Source organism: Trachurus japonicus, chromosome 9, assembly GCF_045865225.1.
Source record: "Trachurus japonicus isolate A0001 chromosome 9, Traja_1.0".
Classification (NCBI taxonomy): Eukaryota; Metazoa; Chordata; class Actinopteri; order Carangiformes; family Carangidae; genus Trachurus; species Trachurus japonicus.
The window spans coordinates 13,780,226-13,805,632 of NC_140915.1; the positions used below are offsets into that span (position 1 = coordinate 13,780,226).

At 41.7% G+C, this 25,407-nt stretch overlaps 1 protein-coding gene across 3 annotated transcripts in view; it reads right to left on the bottom strand.

Moving 5' to 3' along the window:
• Positions 1–25,407, bottom strand: part of LOC146981077 (transducin-like enhancer protein 4) — a 42,224-nt gene that overhangs the window by 1,908 nt on the left and 14,909 nt on the right. For 2 of the 3 annotated variants that reach the window (XM_085786027.1, XM_085786024.1), the window contains exons 5-18: positions 24,588–24,650; positions 20,575–20,649; positions 18,183–18,384; positions 16,264–16,280; positions 9,528–9,650; positions 8,663–8,716; positions 8,415–8,567; positions 7,627–7,759; positions 7,272–7,459; positions 6,764–6,840; positions 5,786–6,035; positions 5,007–5,254; positions 2,460–2,607; positions 775–925 (exon numbers count right to left, since the gene is read on the bottom strand). In XM_085786027.1, coding sequence (XP_085642153.1) covers positions 775–925; positions 2,460–2,607; positions 5,007–5,254; positions 5,786–6,035; positions 6,764–6,840; positions 7,272–7,459; positions 7,627–7,759; positions 8,415–8,567; positions 8,663–8,716; positions 9,528–9,650; positions 16,264–16,280; positions 18,183–18,384; positions 20,575–20,649; positions 24,588–24,650 — 1,882 coding nt within the window. The remainder of the gene's footprint in view (positions 1–774; positions 926–2,459; positions 2,608–5,006; positions 5,255–5,785; positions 6,036–6,763; positions 6,841–7,271; positions 7,460–7,626; positions 7,760–8,414; positions 8,568–8,662; positions 8,717–9,527; positions 9,651–16,263; positions 16,281–18,182; positions 18,385–20,574; positions 20,650–24,587; positions 24,651–25,407) is intronic. The other variant, XM_085786026.1, reaches the window with a different exon arrangement.

Here is a 25,407-nt window from a genome sequence, read left to right on the forward strand (position 1 = left end):
CTGGATGTAAAAACAAAATCAAAAACTGTGATAAAAAAAAAACTCAAAACAGCTCTGCAACTGAACACCAACTTCTCCTTTTTTTTATCAACACAGGGCGAATTGTTCCAGACTGAGTGGGATGATATTATGATAAGACACTCAGACAGACAGAATGAAATCAATTTATATATATATACTGTATATATATATATATATATTTTTTTTTATTAAACAGAACTGATGTTGATGAAAAAAAAAAGTTTAGTTCTCTCCCAGGTGGCTTAAAAACAAATTAACTACAGTATCTTGATATCATCAAAAGTTTGTCAGATTAACCTGCTGGATAGTTCAATTGTCAAGTGATGATGAAGTCAACATTATAATAATCTTCTTATTCTTGCTGATCATTCATACAGGTGCGCTCCATGCTAACACTTTAGAAACTACTGCACTACACTATTTGTTGGTCTGCCTGCATTTTTATGTCTTTTAAACTGGTTCAGTTTGTTTACTGACTGTGTGATGCCTTCATTTACACACTGAATTTTTTAATGATGTTCGTCTCCTACACAAACCTGCCACATTTAGTCACATCCCTAGCACTGTGAAACAACAAAAAAATGTATCATCTTCTCTGGTGCATGATGTCACGTAACATAAGTTGATGTTGAACCAAGTCATCGACAGTTGACTTGTATATTTCCCTGAGCTTTTGGTACATGCATTCATTTCCTTCCTGTCAGAAACTAGCTGCTGGCTGTCTTCATACTGTAGATGTGTGTTGACTCTTACCACAGTGAGCAAATCTGAGCGAGAGCACGCAGCTTTCATGCAGGTGGAGCTGGTACTTGTCAGGTTTGGTGACATGCAGGACCTCCACGTTACTGTTCTCCATCCCCACTGCCAGCCACTCGCCCGTTGGACAGTATCCCAGAGAGAAGATCTGCAAACCACAAAAAAACAAACACCCCAAACTGTTACAGAAGCTATAGTTTATACAAAATATCATCTCCTATATTCATCTGCTCTGGGAATGATTGAGTGTGTGAAGATCGTGCTCGTCTGCGGGGGCGGGCACTTGTTGGCAAATGTCCACTGTATGCTTCTCTACACCATCATAAACATTTCAGTCCCCGGACGTACTAATCTGTCAAAACAGATGGCTGTTTCAGTTTCTAAAATGGTATTGAATATGCAACAGATCCACGCAGCAGGACTGTGGAAATGAAAACGAGGTGGGTGAACGATTGAGTCAGTCCTCATTTGTTTAACACGTCTTGACAAAATGTCTTTCAGATGATTAAGACTGAAAAATATACATGATGGCTTGTTAAACCTGGTGAATACGTGTCTTTCTTCTCTGTTAAAACGCATGCTGTGAAGCTGTTTTCTGGAGGTTAGAAAAGATATTACTGGAAAGCACAAGCATTTTATCGGGCCGGGTCTACCCCGGTCTGCCCTGCCCTCCCTGAGTTATCTTTAATGCACACTCACCTCTTCCTGTGCACACTGAGACTGTGAAATGGGTCTTTTCAGGAAAATTGCGGTAATGGTCTATTATTGCTGCTCTTCTCCTCACTTGAAAAAAAAAAAAAAAAAAAATTCTAACTGCCGGTGTTATTAGTGTTAAAGGTATCTAAGGATAGGCGAGGAAAACCGGAGCTCGGTCTGGCCCTGAGTGCAGCTTAAATGTTCTGAACTGAGTTTGTAAATTACTGCAATAAATCACAGCCCGAGGGTGTAATCGCACAAACGGCAAATTGCTGTGACTTGTCCTGTGACGCACGATTTCTATCGCAGAACGATGATAAAAACTAAATAAAAAGTGGACCAAAACCACCTACAAACTGCCGTCCCACAACACCACTATACAACCTATATAGGCTTTAAGCGTACACACACACACACACACAGACACGGTGACAAGTTAGAGATGACTCACATTATAACTGTGGCCTTTTATAGTGCTAATAGAAGTGTGTATCTATGTGTGGAGGGTAGGGATGTCACAATTACTTGTTTTCACAATTAATCGCGGTATTAAAAGCCGCAATTAATTGGATCGTAAGGATTCTTAAATACCGTCACTTTCCCAAAAAGATTATGTCGGAACCATATCGGCAGATGTGCACCAAGGTAAAGGAAGATGCCCAGATACTGGTCCGTAACACTGAATTGGTGGGAATTTAAATGTTAGCGTGTCATTTGTAATTTAAAAAAATAAACTAAAACAATTGGTATAGATGGCAATTAATGACTTAAATATTTCAAACACTTCCCCTGAGGGATTAATAACTGGTCCTATATTTAGAGATTAGTAATGTAATTATATTTTGACTATATTTGATTTTACACATTCATAGTCGTGTGAAATTTATTGATGCATAATAATCGTAATACCGTGATTATTTCTCTGACAATAATCGTACCAAGAAAATCTATAAATGTGACATCCCTAGTGGAGGGTCCTGTGTTACCTGGGAGGTGAAGTCATGCTGCTGCAGCTGTCGTCCCTCCCTCAGGTCCCAGGACCGGACCGTGTTGTCCAGGCCTCCGGTCCACAGCTTGGTCCCATCGTTAGAAATGTCTATACAACTGGCCCCATCAGTGTGGCCCTGGAACTGCCTGAAGGAAATAACAAAACAAAACAAACACACACTCAATAAGAAAGTGTTCCGAAAATCAGAGAATGAAGTGAGAAGAGATTCTCTTAAAGGGATACGCCAACATTTCTTTTCGTGTCTTGCCTCACTCCCGAGTCCATGACAAGCACATAGACACCATCCTTTCGACTGTGCGTGCAGTAACAAGGGAGATAGAGCCGTATCGCCCATAATTAGCTTAGCTCAAACACTGGAAGTGCATAGGTAGTGTTAGCCTGCCTCCTACCGAAGCCGAAATCAGCAGTCAGAAGCTGATTTCATTTTAGCTCTAAACTCTGTAAATATATCACTTCATCAACATTTCAAACATTTTTAAAGGGACAACGAGGAGTTTCTATTTGGTTATAAAAAAGTCTCACGTTAATGTGAATGAATCTACGCTACCCACACTTTCGATAAATATATCGTTTTGTCTCTATCGTTATTTTGTTATTATTGGTGGTGGTGGAAATGCTGGTCGAGCCGACCAGTGTTTCCTTACTTTCGGTTTCGTGGCGAGTCATGAGAATAACGCAGCCGAAACGCCGTTTATAGTTGGAACTACGACGGTATGTGATCGTCTTCGAACCTCTGACTTTAATTCTTGATGAATGAAAACATGAGTCCGTCTTGCGCCGGTCAAAGAATTATACAGTGCGTGCGGAGGCTCATAAATGTAGTGTGAAAACACTTTGCTTTTCCAAAACTCCTCGTTGTCCCTTTAAAGGGGAGAGTTTTGTCAGCTCTGAGACGAAGATCGGCCCGCCGGTTTCCGTTTAGAGTTGCTGAACAGTGTCTCTGATGACTTTAGGTGGAGGCAGGCTAACACTACCGATACACTTCCAGCATTTGAGCTAAGCTAATTACAGGCGATACGGGCTCTATCTCCCTCGTTACTGCACACACAGTCGAAAGGATGGTGTCTATCTGCTTGTCATGGACTCAGGAGTGAGGCAAGACACGAAAAAAAAATGCTGGCGTATCCCTTTAAAATAGCAGGAGGAAGGAAAGCTTCTCTACAGCTTCACTTTGTTGGCCTCGGGTTGTGAGAACGTACACAGAACTGCACCCCGAGTCCAAACCAGAGACTGATGAGCGGCGAATTGAGTGATTGCCACACCATCTGCCAGCGACAGGAGAACTTGTCAGTGATACTGTGAGATGACAAAGTGACGACGGGCTGAATTTGAAACCTACACACTCTCTCTGGCACTTGTCACACACGGGTAAGAAACACTAGAGTAATATTTTCTGATGAGCGTCCCACCCCTTCACACCGTGGTGAATCATTTCAAGTAATTTCATCATCGTAGATATATCGTATCAATATAGCATAGATGGGCTGTAAAATGTAAAAGATGGTAAATCCAAATAGGCACCAAGTCAGTTTAGAGGAAACTTTTGTGATGCACTCCAGCGGTGTCTCGTTTCACATCAGCACTAACTGCCAAAAACCTTGGTTTTTGTTAACTGGCCCATTTGACAGTGTTAACTTTGAATTTCAATGAAATATTGTAAAAAACACTGTCATCTTAATTTGGTTAAAACTGCCAAGCTGAACTTTCCCTGCACAGTGAGGATGGGGAGCAACAAAACAGCAACAAAACAAAACAAACAGTGCAACAAGTATCCTTTATATCTAAGGCTGAAACAAAAACAACAAACCTGCTTTGTTTGAGTTTTGATCTCTGGCACTTAAACCTGTTTCCAGTTCAGAGCTGAGAGTCAAGGCTACACATTGTTACACATTGTTTCATCTGGGCCATGTTTTCCTTAAAGGGGTAGTTCAACATTTTGCTCATTGCCATAATCGCTATAGTCATAGCAGTAGGTTTGTTACCTTTAATTGACGGTGCAAGCTGTTTTTAGAACGGCGGAGCAGAGCCGCGAGCTGCTCAGAGCTACGCTACGGTGGCTAATGGGTATTTCTTGGTTTCCCTCATCAAACTCATCAAATACACAATCCAACAACTCCAAAACGCTCTGGTGGACAAGTTGTGACCTGCACATTCACCACACTGAGATAATAACAGAACGTTACCATACAGAGTTGTTTTAGAGGTAAATTCATGCAAAACAGCTGATGATGAACAACTTTGATGAGGCAAACCAGGAAATCCCATGAGCCTCCGTAGCGTAGCTCTGAGCAGCTCGCGGCTCTGCTCCGCCGTTCTAAAAATAGCTTGCACTGACAATTAAAGGTACCGAACCTCCTGCTGTGACTATAGGGATTATGGCAATGGGCCAATTTGCCAAAATGTTGAACTATCCCTTTAAGTTGCACAGATATCACCATGTGTTACAGCTGTTTTGTGTTGCCATCTATGAGGCCAACCCTCACACACACACACACACACACACTCCACACTCCCAGCTCCGTACCTGACCAGAGTCTGGTTGTGAAGGTCCCACACAGCGATGTTTCCGTCGGAGCAGCAGGAAAAGCAGACCTTTGAGTCGGGGCTGATGGCCAGAGCGTAACACGCGGGCGCCGACGAAGTTAGTTCTGCTTTTATCCGTGGAGTTGGTGTTGCCAGATCCCAGATTGACAGAGTGCTCGCTTCGCCCCCGACAATCAGAGTCCGCCCGTCAGGAAGCAGTCGACAGGAGCGGATGTAGTTGTCTCTGTTCTGATGTGACGGACAAACACGAGTACTTTTCACTGTCATTAAAAACAACAAACATGAACTAGAGTAGCTGCTGTGAGCATTAAAGCACAAGTAAGCCTTATAAGTCTTAAATAGTTATATCTTCCGACAGCAATCACTTATATAGAGTGTTTGGTCTGAAACACGGGTCTGTCAGTCACTCTGCTCTGCTGTAAGCCGAGGAGAAAACTTTCCTTGTATCCTACAACCTTTATCCAATGAGGAGAGAGAACGGCATAAAGGGGCGGTCCTCTCTGTGTGTGCAGCCAAGGGATGCGCGTGAATGTGGTGACGTAGGGACGAGGGCGGGGACTGCTAACTCCATCGGCTGACAAGAAGTTAGCCAAAACGACCGGATCGCTTACTTCTGCTTTAACTACAGGTGACATAATAAAACATGTGCTATGTGTGTATTTTATCCATATATGATGTAACATTGCATGTGTGTGTATGTTTGTGTGTGTGTGTGTGTGTGTGTGTGTGTGTGTGTGTGTGTGTGTGATCGTTACTCACAAGGCAGTCCAGCTGGGACACAGGAGTCTTGTTTCCCGGGTGACTGATGTCCCACACCTTGACGCAGCCCTTGCCGCCGGTGTAGACATGACGGGTCGGGTTACTGATGGTGACAGCACACACCACCTCCCCGTGGCTGAGGGTATTGATCTGGCGTGCGTGGCGCGGGATGCCAGGGCCGATCAGTGCATCCGGAGGAAAAGGCACAGGCTGCATCTGTCCATCAGCGCTCACGTGGAAGGAGTAGGCTCTGAGAGGAGAGAGAGAAGAAACAAGGAGGGTGAGGAGACGGGTAAAAGCAAATAAGAGGGAATATATAATATATATAAAATTTATTTTAAAGGGATAGTTCAACATTTTGGCAAATTGCCCCATTGCCATAATCCCTATAGTCATAGCAGTAGGTTTGTTACCTTTAATTGTCGGTGCAAGCTATTTTTAGAACGGCAGAGCAGAGCCGCGAGCTGCTCAGAGCTACGCTACGGAGGCTCATGGGATTTCTTTTTTTCTCTCATCAAACTCATAAAATACACAATCCAACAACTCCAAAATGCACAAACAAATTGTGACCTGCACATTCACCACGCTATGAGATAATAGCAGAACGTTACCATACAGAGTTGTTTTAGAGGTAAATTCATGCAAAACCGCTGATGTGTGTTCCCTTCAGGGGCAGTTTTTTCCTCTGCATTTGCCTCAAAAACATCAAAAACGTGGTGAATGTGCAGGTCACAACTTGTCCACCAGAGCGTTTTGGAGTTGTTGGATTGTGTATTTGATTAGTTTGATGAGGGAAACCAAGAAATCCCATTAGTCTCCGTAGCGTAGCTCTGAGCAGCTCGCGGCACCGACAATTAAAGGTAACGAACCTACTGCTGTGACTATAGGGATTACGGCAATGGGCCAATTTGCCAAAATGTTGAACTATCCCTTTAACCTTATTAGTGGAATTGTGATAATGAGGAAAGGGAAACGTACGGTTTTCCACCAGGAATGCCCGACAGGTTGGGAGGAAGGGCAGGGACGCGTATGTGGTGGTGGGGATCGAATCCCACCTACAGAGGACAAGAGGGTGACAAAATTAAACCAATACACAAAAACAACTGAAAAGATGTAGGCTAATAGAAGGTCCATATCCGTCACAGAGAAGTAAATCTGGTTGTCGCTTAAAGTTTACATTGGCATTTACTTTACTTTTTTTATCAGACTAAGTTTGGTTGAAAAGCAGATGGCATCTTTATATTTAATGTAACACTGTAAAACATATTCTAACAACATGATGTGATGATGTGGCTTCTGCTCACAAAATAGTTGTAAAAAAAACAAATCCTATCTATAACACAAACTGTATTTTAGTCCAATTTCCCCTTGAGTAAGATGTAACTGGCTCTTAAAGTTAATCATGGACACTGACTGAGTGTGTGGGCGTTAATGTTTACATCTACAGAATAAAAAGTGTTACAGTAATGTGTGTTGTTGTGAGTACCACTTGTGTGCGTCCGTAAGCTGCCACTGCTGCAGCGGCCACCGCGCTCATCTGTGGCGAGATGTTGTGCAGGCCGGTGTAGGCCGCTCCCGCTGCGCTCAGCTCTCCGTTCATGCCCGGGTGAGGGACCATACCGAACGGCCCGGGGTACGAGCACGGCACGGCCAGCGGCGTACGGAGACCTGGAGCTACGAGACCAGACACATGCGAAACAAGTCTCAGACCTGTTTCAGCCAAAATACATAAACCACATTCTCTACATTAGTGTACATGTAAACTATATATTTCAGTTATAATCTATGAACATCCATTTGATTCTGACCATCTTCATCCACACAGAGATGATTTTACTCACCCAGCGCCTCCACACCCGTTGGTTTACCAGGTGCAGACCTCAGCCCGGGAGTGGCGGTGCTGCTGGGCGTCGGGGCATCAGAGCGGGATGTCGGGGTGCTGGACTTGGACACAGGCGTTGTGGACTTCTCATTCTGTGACACAACGGTTTTAGTTTGTCCATTTATTTAAAGGTGTACAGAAAAGAAAATTGAATTTGAGCCCACTCTGGGTCATAAAATTAGTGTAAAAACTCATCTATCAGACGATGTAGCCCAAACTTTGTGCAAAATTCTATTTTCGAGTAAATCCGGGATGAAAGTGAGGTAGTTTTTTTCCGCATTGGATAATGCAGGCGCACGGATTATACGTCAGCCTGCTCACGATTCACCAGCCACTGATATTGGATCCGTCATCCGTCAATCAAACGTCTGTACACATACACACACTGAGCTCAGTCTCGCCCCAAACATTGAATATCCCACCCGCTCGATAACAACCAATCAAATTCGTTTTCCTTACTCAGGTAAACTCGTACGGCAACTCGTGACAACTTGGCGCGACAAACAGGACAAACGGCCATTTCTGTACACCTTTAACAGCAGAGCTGAAACATCATTAAGTCTTAAAATCTTCTATCCAACAAGAGATCTTTCCTTTCAATCACGGAGCCTTCACTCGGCTCTTTAACTTAATTCCAGTGATCACTTACAATTTTCTTTAACACTTTTCTCAATGTTTAAAAATAGAAAACTACCCCGGGAATTGATGAAAAAGATCAGAAGGCTATAATTACCCCAAATGACTCACCAAATTAATCTCTTTGGACTTGGATGAAGGTGTGCTGCTGGAGGAAGCGATGGAGGACGGGCTCAGGGGAGCGTCCTTCTTCGACAGGCGACTTTTGTCCAATCCGTTCTCCCGAGGAGAGTGGGCAGGACTTCCTCGAGGAGACGCCGGGTCCTGAGGGGGGTGAGGATGACGAGAGCATAAGATATTGGTTTCTTTTTTAGATTGGGTAACACAGAAGCTGCCGTACTGTTAAACTGTTTTCGTACCTCATTGGAGACATCCACTACCAGGTTGTCATCGCTCTTCTCTGCATCACTTTCCTGCCACAGACACACAGAGGAAAAAAAAAACTTGACTCTAACTTCATTTTACTGTGATGCTGAACTACACACACACACAGCTCTACATGAAAATAATATCCCAGTGTGTACAGAACCTGCATGACCTGCATATTGTTTAATTATAGCGTAAAATGAAAGGTGTTCATGTGTGAGTCCACCTGCTGAGGTTTGACAGGAAGAACGATCATCAGTCTTCATTAATTAACTATAAAGCCACAGACAATCAGTGCTTTACCCAACACAACACCTCATTAATCTGAAATAAAATTAGGCGTGTGGTAATGAAATAGGGTTATCATAAAAATCAAGGATTTAATTAAGGTTATAACAGAGTGCGATAAACTTGTTCTAATCTTTCCTTTGTCAATTTCCATGTGGTGTTTTAAAGTTTAGTTACAATTATTAGATGAAATGGTCGAACTGGCTCCACGGTGGAGCGTCCAGATGGCTCACTTGGCTGAGGTTCAAGTCATAAACTGCAGCGCACTGGGTTCAAATTCATATCTCCATTGAGAACTGGTCAAAAACATCAAATACTGGAGGATTAAAAGTGGCTTATGTTCGATTATATCATAAACAGAACTGTGTTTCACGCTGCCTTGGTTTTGTAGTGGGTTTTATATCAGAGTACATGTCTAAAATGGTGAATTTATTAATTTGAACTTAATTTTGATTAAAAGTGTAGTTTCAGATGGGCAAACGAGAAAAGATCACACATTCCCTGAAGTTTCCTTTAAAAAAGCCTTTGCTGTTCAGCTGAGTAAAGACTAACTGTTACATCTTCACTCACGTAGCGTGTGGAGGCCAAGTCTTTATCATCTGTCTTCTGTTTCTTGCTGTCAGAGGAGTAATCGCTTGAACTGCGGTGCTTCTCTCCGGCCCGGAAACTGGCCGAGGGAGAAACAGACGAGCTCTGAAAGAAAACAATGAACGTTATACTTAATGGAAGAGGAAGAAAACATACTTTAACATAAACTACACTGACCGATCTTATCATATAATTATATTGTCTATTCAATTGCTACAGTAAATGTCTTAGAAGCGGTTAGGGAACTACTTTCTGTCAAAGAAACAGATCTTGTTCCACTTGTTCTGTGGATTATCCAAAGTCATTTTTGAGTTTTGACTTTCCTATTGAATTTTGTAAATATAATTTTTTATCAATGTGAACAACAAACACAACATCCCATTAGCTTCCATTACATTGAGTTTAAGTACAAACCAAAACTATCTGTGAGACTAGTGAACTGACCATTCTATACCCATTGTGTATGTGGGTGTATTTGATAGTTTATCTTCATCTTTTTAGTGTTTTGTGTGTTCCTCCATTTTAAATTAAGAAATGTATGTCTGTAATATCAGTATGTCACACACAATGTCAACTTGTGTGTGTTGACCTACTGTACAGTATGTTGTCATATGTTCCAAGCTCCTCCTGTATTTTATTGTGATCTGTATTTGTGAATTGTATGTTGGGACTAGGCCTACAGATGGAAATCAGCTGCTAAAGCTAAATCGGGTACAACCATCTTTTCGTTGCTCTATACAATTGATCAATGGTATTGTACACTGTCCTGTATCAAACTAAATAAACTAAACTAAACAAATCTTGACTTTGATATTATTCCATCTTCTCCTCCACCTTCCCTATTTATCCCTCTGAATAAGACTAAAAAAAACAACAACCTCAAAGTGGATCCTGGTCTTAGAGCAGAAAATATAATGACATGAAGCCAAGACTCATAAGGCTCCAAATTAGTCTGTGAAGACCTCCATAGAACAAAATGACTCGTATCATCCCCACAAACAGGGTGAAAAGCAAAATGTAAGACACAGGAGTCTCGTTCTAGGAGTCGTCCTCCAGCACCACTAAGTCAGGACAAATCTGGGACTAAGCGTGCAGACGAACAACACAGATACAAAATGACTGGGATTTCCACATCACTTTACTGTAAAAACTCCTCTTCCTCTTAAAACCCATTTCATTTTTTACTGTACCACACAATACCAAAGCTGTGCCGCATCCCTGACAATGGCGAGTCGACTACTGTACTGCCACCGCTGCTTGAACCCGGCAGCATTATTTTTGAAACTACTGTAGAAGGCGGAGTCGGTCCACTGATGTCTCTCTTTTCATAATCAAATACGGCATCCTTTAAATACCATTACTGAAGGATTAATCCTCTTTGAGAAGCAAAGATCAAAATAAGGTCAACTAAACATCTCCCCTCTTGCTCCGCCTGTCCCCGCTGATCTCTCCCTCTCATTGGGAGGCGCTCCTTACCCGGCAGACGACGGACAGAGAGAAGAAAAATAAAGCAGGACCTTTAACTCGACCTTTCCACTAACTCACGCTTGTAACCTTTCCACTGCCCTTTGCCGTGCTGCAAGTGTTGATGACAAAGATTCTGCGGGGGAGGAGTGACGTTGTGTCGGTGTGTGTGTGTATGTATGTATGTGTGTGTGTGTGTGTGTGGTCGGGCAGGAAGGACTTGTACCTGTTTACATTTTAGTACTCCGTATGTGCAAACAATATTGAGATGTCAGTGTGTGTACAGGTGTGAGTCTCTCCTTGAGTGAGACAGAACAAGCTTAGGCCCTCCCTCTCTTTCTCTCTCTTTCTCTCTCTTTCTCTCCCTCTTTCCAGACTGATTAGATTAATTAGCCTGCAAATTAGCCCTTTCAAAAACATCAAGGCAAATTAATTTTGCTGCAGAGACAAATGAAGGCTCCGCCGGCAGCGCGAGCATTGTGAGCGTGAAGAACCGCGCGGTGTTGCCGGGGTGAAAGTATTAATTTACAAGCACATCATAATTATATTTGCCTCCCATTTCAAATTGATTCTGCGAGTCCTGATAATGATACCTGTAACCTCCACTGCTGTACTTTTTTCTTTTCTTTTTTTTTTTCCAGTTTCGCAAACAGTGTGAACAGAGAAACACCAATAATCAGAGGTGTGAAAGGAGATGATGAAGAAAGCACTATTATAAATAATAATGTTATTGGGAGAGTCACGAATTCAAGGCTGGCAAACCTCAGTGAGGGCCTTTGTGTTGCCTTATACATTCAAAATAAAGTGGGCGTACTTTACTGTAAGTAAGGTGATAAAACAAATGTCTAAACCTGCAGATATTTTCAATGTCAACACTTAAAAAGAAAAAAAAAGTATTGTGAAAGATTAGATTCAAGGTTTGACCCAGGCCTGAGTCCAGCCCAACCCAGATCTCGATTAGAAAGTTTTAATTACAATAGCCAACTTAATATTAATGTTGAGTCTAAATAAGGGGCCAGGCTCAGGGAGCATGTGCACATGTTACTAAAAACCAGTGCTCTGTTTCAGAAATCCCTTGATCACTTGGTTTACACATTCACTCCAAGAAGATGGGATGTACAGAATACATACGTACAGTAACATGCAAAAGTTTGGGCACCCCTGGTCAAAATGTCTGTTAATGTGAACAGCTCAGCAAGCGGAAGATGAAATGATCTCCAAAAGACATGAAGTTACAGATGACACCTTCCCTTTACATTTAAAACAATATATATTTCTTTATTTTAATCTTTTACATTTTTAAAATGACAGAAGGGCCCACAGCAAAGGGTTGGCCACCCTGCATAGTTAGTACCAGGTACCCCCCCCCCCTATTGGCAACTATCACAGCGTATGTATATATATATATATTGCCCCGCATATAGTATATAAATAGCTTGTCTGATACTTTGGTCAAAGTTATCTGAGAGCTCAAGTCTCCTGGGTTTCCCATGCTTTTGCAAAGTGCTGCTTTGTTTCCCTTTTTCACTCTAAAATTGTAGAAAACAAAAATAATCCACTGATATTGCTTAAAATATTGCAAAAGTGTGTGTCATGTTTAACTTTCTGCCTTTTGGAGATCATTTCGTCTTCCACTTGCTTTAACTGTTCACATTAAAAAAAAATTTGACCAGGGGTGTCCTTACTTTTCACTGTATGCACATTTTGCTGTTGCTACCTAGCCAAGAGAAAAGTCCAGTTGCCTTTGATTCAGCATTTAAAAAATGCATTTCCAACATTAGCATTTAGAATTTAAAGCATTAAAAGCAATAAAATCAGTTGCTTTTCCAAAGGTTTTCCAATGTGACATAATCTGTCTTTGCTGTCTAAATCAATTACAAATCACTGTCAAGTAAATCAGAATAACACATATAATAAATAATTAATATTTGATTAGGTTAAGGCACAAAAAAACAACAACACTTTGTTGGGTTTAGTCACAGATGGTGGTTCGGTGCTCTCCTCCTACATCACTCTATAATAAGCCCACTTGACTTCGTCCTTGTGCTCATCATAATTACTGTGGCCACCAGAGGGCTTTGTCCCCTGAACAAAAACATATGTTGTTTCAGGGACATCTGCTGAAACAAAGCTGACAGAGGGCAGTTAGTTCAAGTCACCTATTATACTGTATCAAGACACTCAGGGAAATCACATAATATCATGTGCGACTGTGTCTGTGAGCTTTAAAACAGGACATTGTGGTGAGACTGTATTGTCCACTGCTGGATCCAAGGACAGGAATTAACCTCTTTTGGACAAGAGGCGCTTAGAGCTCTCAGCGAAAGATGGAAATGTGAATATCTGTGGGTTTTTTTTGGTCAACTACTAAAAAAAAAAACCATATTGATATTATATTATATTATAATGTCCATAATGCAGTATAGATTCATATTGACTTTGATCTTCTTCTATCTTCTCCACCTATTTCCACATTCCCTCCTTTCTCCCCGTATTACAAGACATCAACAGTTTCCTCCTCGTCCATGTGTCAACTAAATTTGAAATCCTGCCTTTTATTCCTGTTGTTTCTCACCTTTTTTTTTTTTTCCCCCTGTCACAACCCCCGCGAAAATAAAAGCTCTGTTCACACCAGAAAGCCTGGATTCCCGTCACCTGATCTCACCCATCACCTCCTATCCTAGTGTGCAGATAACGCTGAAAAGACGGCCAGACTGTGCACTATCCTACCATTGATAAAGAGGATGCAGACTGCAAGTGTAACTCTTGTTTACCGCTGGGGAAAAGTACAAAAAGGAAATCTCAGAGCCTCTGCTGTGATCACACTGAGAACAAGCTGCCGTGTGCTTACTCTGACAGGTGATTCACGGTAAAAGGTCGGGCTAAACTTGAAAGCCGCATCATTAAGAATTCATTTCCCCCTAAAAAATAAAAAAAAATAAAAATCTAAAAAAAAAATTAAAAAAAGAAAATAATCAAAGATACAGGCTTTGTTAGGGGGTGAGTTATTATATCTGAGTTCGTTTAAAAACAGAAGACTCTGTTGCTTGTTTTTCTGCCACTTGAGCCGACACACCTCTTTTCTGATTAAAACAATACAAAAAGCCACACACACACACACACACAGATGCATACACACAAACCCAGAAACATAGAGCAGTGGCTTCAATACAGTAACTAAGCCCATAATGAGCTTCATCTGAGCCCCAACACCAACAGGCCAGAGAGGGCGCAGAAACACACCGCAGCTTCATAAGCGTCTGCTTGTACTGACAACAATAAGTATGCACACACACACACACGTACACACACACACACACACACACACACACACACACACACACACACACACACACGTACGTCTACACCTGCATACCTTTGTCAGCGTGCGAGGTGCTAACGCCAAGGACATTAAGGCACAGATGTTCATGCAATTCACACGCACTGTACCCTGTGGACTGTTGCCAAGGCAACTGTAGACCACTGACAAGGGGCTTATTGGTTTCATGAAGTGACTGTTGGCCGCCATGTCAAAGAGCAGCTCTGTGTGTGTGTGCGTGCGTGTGTGTGTGTGTGTGTGTGTGTGTGTGTGTGTGTGTGTGTGCTCACTGGGTGCTAATGAAGGGCATTCATCATTCTGCTCTCTCTATCTTTACCACTGATTTCTGACGGGCTCACACACACACAAACGCACACACACAGGCACACACACACACACACTGCTAATCGCTCCCATCATGGTGCCTACAGCAGCTCTGAGTGTGTGTGTGTGTGTGTCTGTGTGTGTGTGTGTGGAGGTGGATATACTACATGGGGAGCGGGAGATAACATATTAAAACATTCCTCCTGTCTCCACCTACTCCAAAACACCAGAGAACACATCTAACCCGTTAAACTCGCGCGCGTGTGTGTGTGTGTGTGTGTGTGTGTGTGTGTGTGTGTGTGAGCTCAGGCTGCTGGAATAAAGAAATGCTAATCTGCTCATTGAGTATTCAACAAACCAAATGTTTGCCTTGGGAAAAAGAGCTCCGCTTAAGGGACTAATTACTACAAGCGCTGGTTGTTCCGTTGATCTGTTGCGCTGCCTCTTTCTGCTCCCTCCTTCCTTCACCAACCAGACGTGCTGTTTGCTTTTTTTTTTCTTTCTTCCCCCCTTTTTTAGTGTGCATCTTGGGGTTTCTCTTTATTCCTATTTGGCACCATTTTCATGTATCAGATATTTTAAATACATGGTTTTTCCTGCAAAGCTCAAGTGTAGAATACATAATGGATAAGAAGTGGATCAGAAATGGATACTAAAACTCTTATGGGGATGTATAATATATCCGTGTCTTATGATTACTTAATAATATCAGTAGTGTGATGAGCTGTAGTCGGGCTTCTTTAAAATGAACATTAACATTTTAAACGGCTAATCTGTGTTAAACACATGAAGACGTGGAGTTTTGTGAAAAATCAATTATCTGATGTGTGAATGTTATTTGAGTTAAAGACATTAAAGGTCCCATATTCTGTAAAGTGAGATGTCCATGTCTGTTTTTGATTAAAAAGCAGCTTGAGGTTACATATTATATTGGTTAAAGTCTCAAAGCGTTCAATCCACAGGGAAATTCACACACAGCAAGTGTTTAGAAACTAAGCATTAAAACAAAATGTCAGGATTTCTGTAACTTTGTGATGTCACACCCACTCAACAGATCAGAGCCTCTCCTCTGATTGGCTGACACTGACCTGTTTGTTACTAGAGCTCCAGAGAGAGAGAAGATGTAAAACTACACGAGGATAATGTTTTAGGTCTTAAAACCACAAAAACATTTTCTAATGATATCAAAACTCGTAAAATAAAATAAAAATTTGACCTTTGACATCATTGGAACAACATAACACAGTATAACTTTGTGGGCACAAACAAATCTCCTGCTTTACAGACTTTAAGACATTTTTACAACTGTTTAGAGTTTATATCAGTCTAAAGTGTCTTTATGAATGGTTTTTATTGTCATTGTTAATTGTCTATAACTAATCCTAGATTTCTGGTACTAATAAGAATAAAAATTGATAAAGAAAGGAGGAATATTGAAGGAAAGCGAAGCAACTGCCTCATGTGAGCAAAGGCCATCAATATATTTACATGTCTTTGTTTCTTTTATATTGAGAGTGTCATTTAAAAAAGAGCTTAAGTTGAGCAACCAGAAATGAAGCCAAGATCCACACATGTCTTTTTGCAGAAGAAAATATTAAAGTGTAGCCTTACCTTGACTGAGTCTCTGTCTGAGGAGGTGAGAGACAAAAAAACAAATTAAAACATTTCATATCTGAAGAACAAGGACAAGAACAGGTACATAGATACGCACTCAGTAATTTAACAGACAGATAATGAAACACACACCATACAGTACATTGAATAACATGGCTAGAGGATGTTTTTTTTCTATTGCGGTTGATTTATTTACTTTATGGGAGGGCAGGGGGGCACTCCACATCAAAGTCTGTTTACAGGTGCTGTGTGTTGCTACGAGCAAAACACCCAAGTGAACGGTTGGTGGTTTTTACGCTGCTCAGTCCTACAGCGTCATAGAAGTACAATATACAAATGTAATATTTCAAAACTGGAATACACAAATGGCCACTATTATTATACACATGGGTTAAGGGCTGTAGCAGCCTCTGTTGTAGAAAATAACAATTCTCATCATGACTGACTATGGGAATACTGCCCAAAAATCAAAGAACCTGAGTGGTTTTTGCGCCTACGTTACCACATTTGCAACAATATGAATCAAATATCTTCTAACAAACTACGTACTGTAACATGCAGAGTCATTCTCAGGAGGTCAGCTAAAGATAGATGTCCATTATTTTTGATTGTGCTCCTAATAAAGATGGATATTACCGGAGTTAGCGGCTGTTAGCTTTACTGCAGCTACAGGCAAAAGGTGAACTACTCTGCTGCTGCTCTGTAAAAACCCTCATAGCCAAGCTGCAATAGAGTAATCAAGAGCTGGCACAGGCTCCTTCTATCGCTCACACACACATACACACACACACACACACTCTCCCCATGTACGGTAATTAAATGCTTGAGCTCAAAGTCAGCACAGAGAAGAATTAGAGGCGTTCTGTGTGTACCGGAGAAAAGAGGCATCATGGTGGTTGGGTATCGCTCCCTATTAGGCCAATTAAAATGGCATAATGACAAATCAGTTTTTAATAGCTTTAACTGCTGTTCATTCAGAGCACTAACAACAAAGCATCAGCAAGTACAAGAGGTGATGCAATTCAACTGTGACCGAATATTCTGGACGTGTAACATTTGGTTTGGGACCATTATGTAAACAGACAACAAAAGCTTCAGCGCTGATTTCTATTAAACATAATTAGCATCTGCTAGCATCAGCATAAGTTTTATCAATTTGCATTTAATACGGAGGTTGTTATTGAGTTTTAATGGGGACATATTATGGAAATGTCACTTTTTGAAGACTCTTTAACATATATTTGGGTGTTTGTCTTGCCTTCCGGCCCCCAAAATGTGAGAATTGACAAAAAGATCTGTAACATGCAGGCTCCCTAGGTTGAAATCCACGTGGTTTTATGAGCTGTTCCCTCAGTCGTCTTCCAGTGATGTAACTAGGATTCAAATTTGCATAATACCACCCCTACCTGGGACTGGTAGAAGCAGTGGTTCATTTGCATTTAAAGGGACCAGCACTGAAACCAGCCGTTCTGAACAGGGCTGTTTTGAGAGGATGAAAAGAGAGTTGTGATGTTTGATCCTTGGGGTATTTTAACCAAAGCATGTCACAGATATGTCTTTAAGACACCTGGGAACTATTTTAATTTGTGGAAAGGGGGCATAATATGTCTCCTTTAAAATCGCCTCAAATAAACTAAATTACTATTTGTATTGTTTTCACCTTTGCATGGATAAATAATCTGTCAGCAGATGCGTGAAAGAGAGAAAAATGTAAAATAATGACAACTGACTGTAAATTATAGGTCTACTTAATATGTTTATAATTTAAAAATAGAAGGCAGTAAGCAAAGGCAAATAAAACTTTCCCTTGTGACTGTTTAACAAGAAGTGATGAATGCTATGATGCATTTCAGACGATGACGCCAACAAACAGAAAAAGACCTGCACAAACATACAGTATTGATTCCTCCTCTTACCTCTTGGGTGTTCGCTGTTGTTTTCGTGGTGTTTCCTCTCGTCTTTGAGCGGGAGCTGGTGACTCAGGGCGGAGGAGAGCGTCAGCAGGCTGGCAGCCCCGGCCCCGGGGGGCAGAGGGGGCTGCAGGCCGGCGGGGTGGGGCGTGAGTGGGACGGGGATTGCGTGGCCGTGGGAGAGGTGCTGAGCCTGGAGCTGCTGCTGCTGAAGCAGACACAGAAACACTGGTTAATGTAATGCTGCTACACTTTGAACTGAGGCGCTCTGCACAACACACCATGTACAGTAAAAGCAGCTGAGAACAAGAAGCAGGCAGATTGTAAAACTGAGGAGAGAAAGAGAGAGTAAATAAAAGAGCTGGATGAAAAAAAACAACTAATATTAGCAAAGTAGTGTATAAAACATCTAGAGCCTGGTTGAGGAAGAAAAGAGCGACCTGAATGAGAATGAAAAAATGTCTCACATTGTTCTCTCTGCTGCTTTATTAGGAGTATTTAATCATCTTGTAGTTTGGGTTAAAGTTTTAAAAAACCCTTAAAAACGACATCATCAGGTGTTTTTTTAATAAGCAGAAATAACTATTTCTGATCACAAATATTAATTTGGTTATTGAAGAACTGTGATAGTTTATTGTTCAATATGGATTCCCATTAGTTGACGCCTTGGGAACAACTAATCTTCTTGGGTCTAGCACATAAAAATGGAAAACAAACATTATAAACATAATAAGATTACACAGAAGTACTGCTGCAAAAAAAAAGTGCTGGTTTGCAAGCACGTATTATATGGTCAAGCAGCATGAGATGTTCCTTGAGTCGTTTTTTAAATGACTATATGTTTTATGTGTTGACTTTATGAGAAGGCAAAGCGTTCCAAGACATTATAGGAACGGTGAATAACTGTGTGTTTGAGGAGGTTTTATTCTTGGAATAGGAGGAATTAGATGATCAAGACATACAGGATACTTTTCCAGTTGAAAAATAAAACTTCTCAGTGCTCGGTCGTTCACAAACAGCAATTACTGTAGACTATTTCAAAGTTACCTCGAAACTACAGTGTCTTTTTCTTGTCGCTTATTGACTTAAAGGGATAGTTCACCCTAGAATGATATTTCGCTCATTATCTACTCACCCTCATGTTGACTAAGGGCTGGAAGAAGTTTCAGAGTCCTCCGTCCCTTCTCTGAGTTACAGGGGGTCTCGGCATAGCAGTGCATGTCCATATAACGGTTGCAAAGGGACACCGGAGCTCTTCGTAAAAAAAACACACACAAAAAAAACATCCAAATACCTCCATGCTGCTCGTATGTAATGTCCGTCTTGTGCTGAAGCCCCAAATTGCGTAATTGTCCCGAAAAATTAAATAAGTCTATATTTTAAGCTTGTTTGTAGCGGAAGCTTCTCGAAGCTCCTCTTCCTGGTCCGTCCAAATCTCGCGTGATTCGCAGTAACCGCACTGACGCATACTGACGCCGGCGCAAATCACGCGAGATTTGGACGGACCAGGAAGAGGAGCTTCGAGAAGCTTCCGCTACAAACAAGCTTAAAATATAGACTTATTTAATTTTTTTCGGGACAATTATGCAATTTGGGGCTTCAGCACAAGACGGACATTACATACGAGCATCATGGAGGTATTTGGATGTTTTTTTGTGTGTGTTTTTTTACGAAGAGCTCCGGTGTCCCTTTGCAACCGTTATATGGACATGCACTGCTATGCCGAGACCCCCTGTAACTCAGAGAAGCCACGGAGGAATCTGAAACTTCTTCCAGCCCTTAGTCAACATGAGGGTGAGTAGATAATGAGCGAAATATCATTCTAGGGTGAACTATCCCTTTAACATGTACTGTGATGATCAACGTTATCTGTGATGGGCTAAACCTGCTCGATAATATCTAATATCAAAGAATTTAATTCCCTGTTACAAGACATCTGACAGGTACCTCTTTGAAAGTGAACTATAACCATCTATTAAAAACATATTCTATTGTATTCATAATGACATTCAACTGTGATGAAAAGGCTTTTTAAAAACTAGTTTCTATCATTGTAAATCTTTTCATATATATATTGACCTTGTATCCTGACAATGGCTTATTGAAAAAGTTGGAAAGTGTTTAACAATTAAACAGAACTTTGGTGAATGAATAAAGTAGAACTAGGTAAAAACTCACTCACTTGGTTGCTGCACATGCATTTGATCTGTTCCTGTCTTTATCTGTAAGAGGAGGCAATAAACTGCACGTCCTTCAGCATTTAGCACAACACTTTCTTCTTGGTATTACTCTGTTCCTATTGCGCTCCCTGCACCATTTATCTCTGCTTTAGGCCGGTCTTAAAGCATCTTCTATATCAATGTGTGTGTATGTATGTGTGTGTGTGCAATACACCCACTCCTATGATGGCGTTGAGTTCAGCCATGGTGACCTGCTTGGCCCTCTCCACTGCCTGCACCACCTGCTGCTGATGCTGAGAGAGAGAGAGGGAGAGAGAGAGAATCAAAGCAAGTGAGAAACTGAGAAAGCAACTGAGACAAAGGAGAAGAGAGAGATTTGCTGAAATTGTGTTTTTTTTTACAGAGAGGTTATGAAAATCTATGAACAAACAGAAGGAACTGTAACAACATCATTACAAACGTATTCCTCCCATACAATTAAATAAAGATGGTAAGGCAGGATATTAAAAAAAAAGCCTCCTCCTCCTCACACCTGTGAATCACTTACAAGCTCACATCTGTTCGTGCCATCGTCAGCCTGCGTCTACACAGACTCACATTCACTTTATCGTACGGCCTGACACGCCGCGGTGCAGCTCATCAAACAGACCATAAACATGCAGAAGCAGAGGAAGCTGCAGTATTTTATTGTCCTTTGACTTGGATATTTTCTTTACCATATCTGGACTAAATGGTTAAAGGGACAACGAGGAGTTTTTGGAAAGCGAAGTGTTTTCACACTACATTTCCCATGAGCCTCCACACGCACAGTGAAATTCTTGGTCCAGCGCAGGACGGACGAAAGCAAAAACATTCGCCAAGAATGTTTTCATTGATCAAGTCGGAGGTTCGTAGACGATCAGATACCGTTGTATAGGCCACTTCATTTCATTTCGTTTCTGAGGTGCTTATGGGCGGGGATAAAGGGGACGGCGGACGCAGCCAGAGAGTGAAGCAAAGGTGATATCGATGATTTTACTCATTGCTTTTTTGTTCAGAATCAGCGGGAGCGTCACGCCACACCTTTTGATCCTGAGTTAAACATTTTTTGAGATGTAAAGAATGGTACGAAATAAAAGAAATAACTGAGACATGAGCAATGCCTTTTTGGTTTGTGGATGCACATCAAAGGTCAGGCTGACTAGTGTCACCTAATTTGCCTTGAAGGTCCCACTACAACCATCGTAGTTCCGACCATAAACGGCAATTTGGCAGCGTTATTCCCATGACCCGCCGGACAACGCCCGTGAAACCGAAAAGTAAGAAATTCTGGGCGAGCCGACCACTAATAATAATAACAAAATAACTATAAGACAAAATGATATATTTATCGAAAATGGACCCATTAACAAGTGTGGGTAACATAGATTCATCCACATTAATATGAGACTTTTTTATAACCAAAAACAAACTCCTTGTTGTCCCTTTAAAAAAAAAAGGGACAACTTTTGGAAGTTTCCCGATCTTTACTTCAGCGACTTGCTGAAGGACACTTTGACATCCAAAGTGGGAGGAGACTGGGATCAGACCAGCGACCTTCTGATAAAGTGGACGACCCGCCGCTCTACCTTTTCCTGAGCACTCAAGTCACACCGCTGAGCGTCCACCATGTTGTTCTGAGAAAAATCAAAGGTTGCGACCGGATCTGGTTTAAATGCCACCAGACAAGAAGCGGAGACAAACTCTGAGTCATCACTGCAGTTTGCTCCGTCTTCGGTCAAAACGAGTGCTCCTCTTCTTTCTCTTCTTCCTCCTCCTCCTCTGTAGTGTGTTCAGTGGATAAATTGGGCAGCTAATTAGGGAGGACGACTTGGTCAAGTGTAACTTGCACAGGCGAGTTAATTCTGTCTTTTAGAGAGCAGAATTAGAAGCCCAAACTGGCAGACGTCCAGGGGAACGGGTCATGTTTACTAACCGCGTCCAAAATAAAGTGTAATTCAAGTTATCAAACAGTCTGATCTGTTGGAGAGGCTCGGTGTGTGGAAGAGCTCAGCTCACACTGAATATCACTGTTTCAGTTTACATGTGTTTGTGGCGCATCAGCCAGAACCAGAAAGTCTCTACGGACGCTGTTTCCTCCGCTCACACACCTCTAGATGGTGCAGCTGCAAAAAAAACCAAAAAAAACATCGACATGCAGAAACAGCCGTGTTTGTAGAGAGAGAAAGAGAGAGAGATGGATGAGGGAGGGAGGGAGAGGGAGAGACAGCGAACAGGGCAAAGTCATCCAGAGGGTACAGAGAGAGAGACGGATCCAGACGGTGAGAGAGAGAGCAGCAAGATTCATCCAGGAGAGCAGAACATCAAAGTAGGCCAGAGATGAAAGAGCTTATCAGGTGTGGAAATGAACCTGACCATTGAGTTCAGCTACACCTCTGCAGACAGAGGCTAACCTGCCTGAACCACACACACACACACACACACTCTGATCCACCACCAGCCTGATGAGCAATGGCAAATACTTTTTAAAGCATTAGTGTGATTAATTCTTGTGACTACAGATCTGGGATGGAGAGACTGTTTGTCATTTCATTACGTTACATTACGTTACTATTACATTTTACCTTTTATATCCTAATGTGATACTCGATGCAGAAACAAACGTCTTAAATGCTACTATACTTTGGCGTCTGTCTGCAGTCGCTGAGGGAGGGAGGTTTGCACGAACTTACTTCGACTCAAACTCAGAAAACCTGAAGTCATAACAATGTCAGATGTTCTTTTTGCGTAAGGAAGACTTTCACGCTGCTGCAAGAGGAAACAAAGCTGCCTATTTTAGAAATTCACAAAATGACAGTAAAGGTTAATTACTGTATGCTGTACTTGAGTTTTGACAAAGATACTGAAACTTTGTATTGTTATTTTTTGTTAGATTTCACAACTTGCCACTATAAATGTCTGTCTGCAAAAGACTAATAATAACTTTGCCTAAAGAAAGTTGTGTAAATTTAGTAAAATCATGATTTCAGTCAAAAAAATGATCATAAGAAGATGACGACTTCAGTTATGTGACAGATTTCAACACTGCCGGTATTGAAAAGACCTAATCCCATCCATATATATATACACACACAATTATATGTATTATGCATCATTTCTATGGTGATATTGGTCCTTACACATGCGTAAAATATTTCTGAGCAATTATTTCTGGATACAGTAGGTTGACTGACGCATCATCCCATTGGTGATAACAATGCCACTGTCAAAAAAATTAAAAATCTGTGGGAAGGAAACAACATGAGAAAATGACGAAAATAAGAAGAAAAAAAACGGAACAAAGAGCACAAGCGAGCACAAGTCGACGTGATTTGCTGCACAATAATAATACGATTGTGTTACATTTCGTATGCGCGCTGGGTAAACGAGGCTGTGCATCAAAACAAAGCGGTAAAAGCTGCTGCCTCTCTCCCTGCCTCCCCTCTCTGCGGGCCTCAGGCCTGTGTAGCAGCACCACAGTCTAATGCCATTATTCCTAATCCACCCTAAACCCTCCTAATCCATGGCTAATCTGGAGGAGAGCTTTGGAGTCCAAACTCACTCCTTCCTGCTGTTCCCACCCCTCCACACACACACACACACACACACACACATACACACACACACATGCACTCATTCACACACACGCACACACTCACACTTTCAACTCCTCCATAGGGAAGGATTTATCAGCTAAACACACACACCTCAAGATTTCATAATATACACGCTGTAAAAAAACACATACACACACTTCTCACACCCACTACTGTACGTGTATACGGTGCATTTTAATACATTTTAATGTGCATTCAGATGGACAAATACAAATATATAAAATAAACTCTCTCTCTCTCTCACACACACATACAGACACACACACACTCAGCCACTGGCTCCTGCATATGTTAGTGGGAGACATTTAATAAGTTCAGAGCATATCTGCCTATCCCGAGCAGGGAGGATTAGCCCAGGATAATCTGTGTGAGAGTGTGTGTGTGTGTGTGTATGTGCTTAGCGGGCATGCATGTGAGTGTGTGTATGTGTGTGTGTGTCCATATCAGTCTGTTTTGCCTCACAATCCACCACACACTTCTTCTTCTTCTCCTCCTTCTGTGGCTCCTATCTATCTCCCTTTCCTTTCTCTCTCTTTCTCTCTTTCTCTCTCCCTCCTCCGTCTTAACTCACAGTGACAGGCATTTTTGAGTCTTACCTCTTGAGAGAGGAACGGGATGACTTGGGCGCAGATTGCGTTCAGCCGCTTGACGATCTCCGCCTGCAAGACAGAGAGGTGGGCGCGGGAAACAATCACCTTCAAATTCACCAACAGACAAGAAGACAGTCGTCCTCTGCACTCAACCTACAGCTGGTTTTAATGTGTGTTTAACTAAAGTAATAACCTACATGTGTGTATGTGTGTGTTTGTGTGCTTTTGCATAAAAAATCTCCTGGGTGAGTTGTTAGGGAAACAGCAGTCATGCCACGTATTGTACAAAACGTCTGGTGTTGGTGGTTCTCTCTTGGCTGACAGGAAGATGCGCGTGTCAAATTTCAGGAAGTTTAGTTAAGTGTTGTAATTAGCAGGAGGAGAGCAGGGAGGAGAGGATGAGCAGCAGCAGCGGCAAACATGAAAAGAGCAAAACAAACACAAACTAAAAACTTCATCTGTAGAAAAATGCAGAAAAAAGAAAGACATCCAAGTACAGCAGCACCACCACCCACACTGTTTGACTGAGAGATGATCTCCGCGCACAAATACTGTAATGAGCACCGGTGTCACCAAAACAAAAACCCAGTTACCCTAAAGCAGGTATGCATCGGCCAAGATGTCGGACTAAAGAAGGTTAAGATGTGTTGTGATCACGCTCTTTATTTTTTCTTCCCAAGGAACTAACCACTCCTAAAAAGAGAAATGTCAATCAAGGAAGGAGTGATATGGCTTTCTGCTAATCTGCTGTACACAAAAACACTATCAAGGTTCTTTTTAGTGATTAGGATTTCAGGTTTAAACCAATCCGGTCTTCAAATCTACA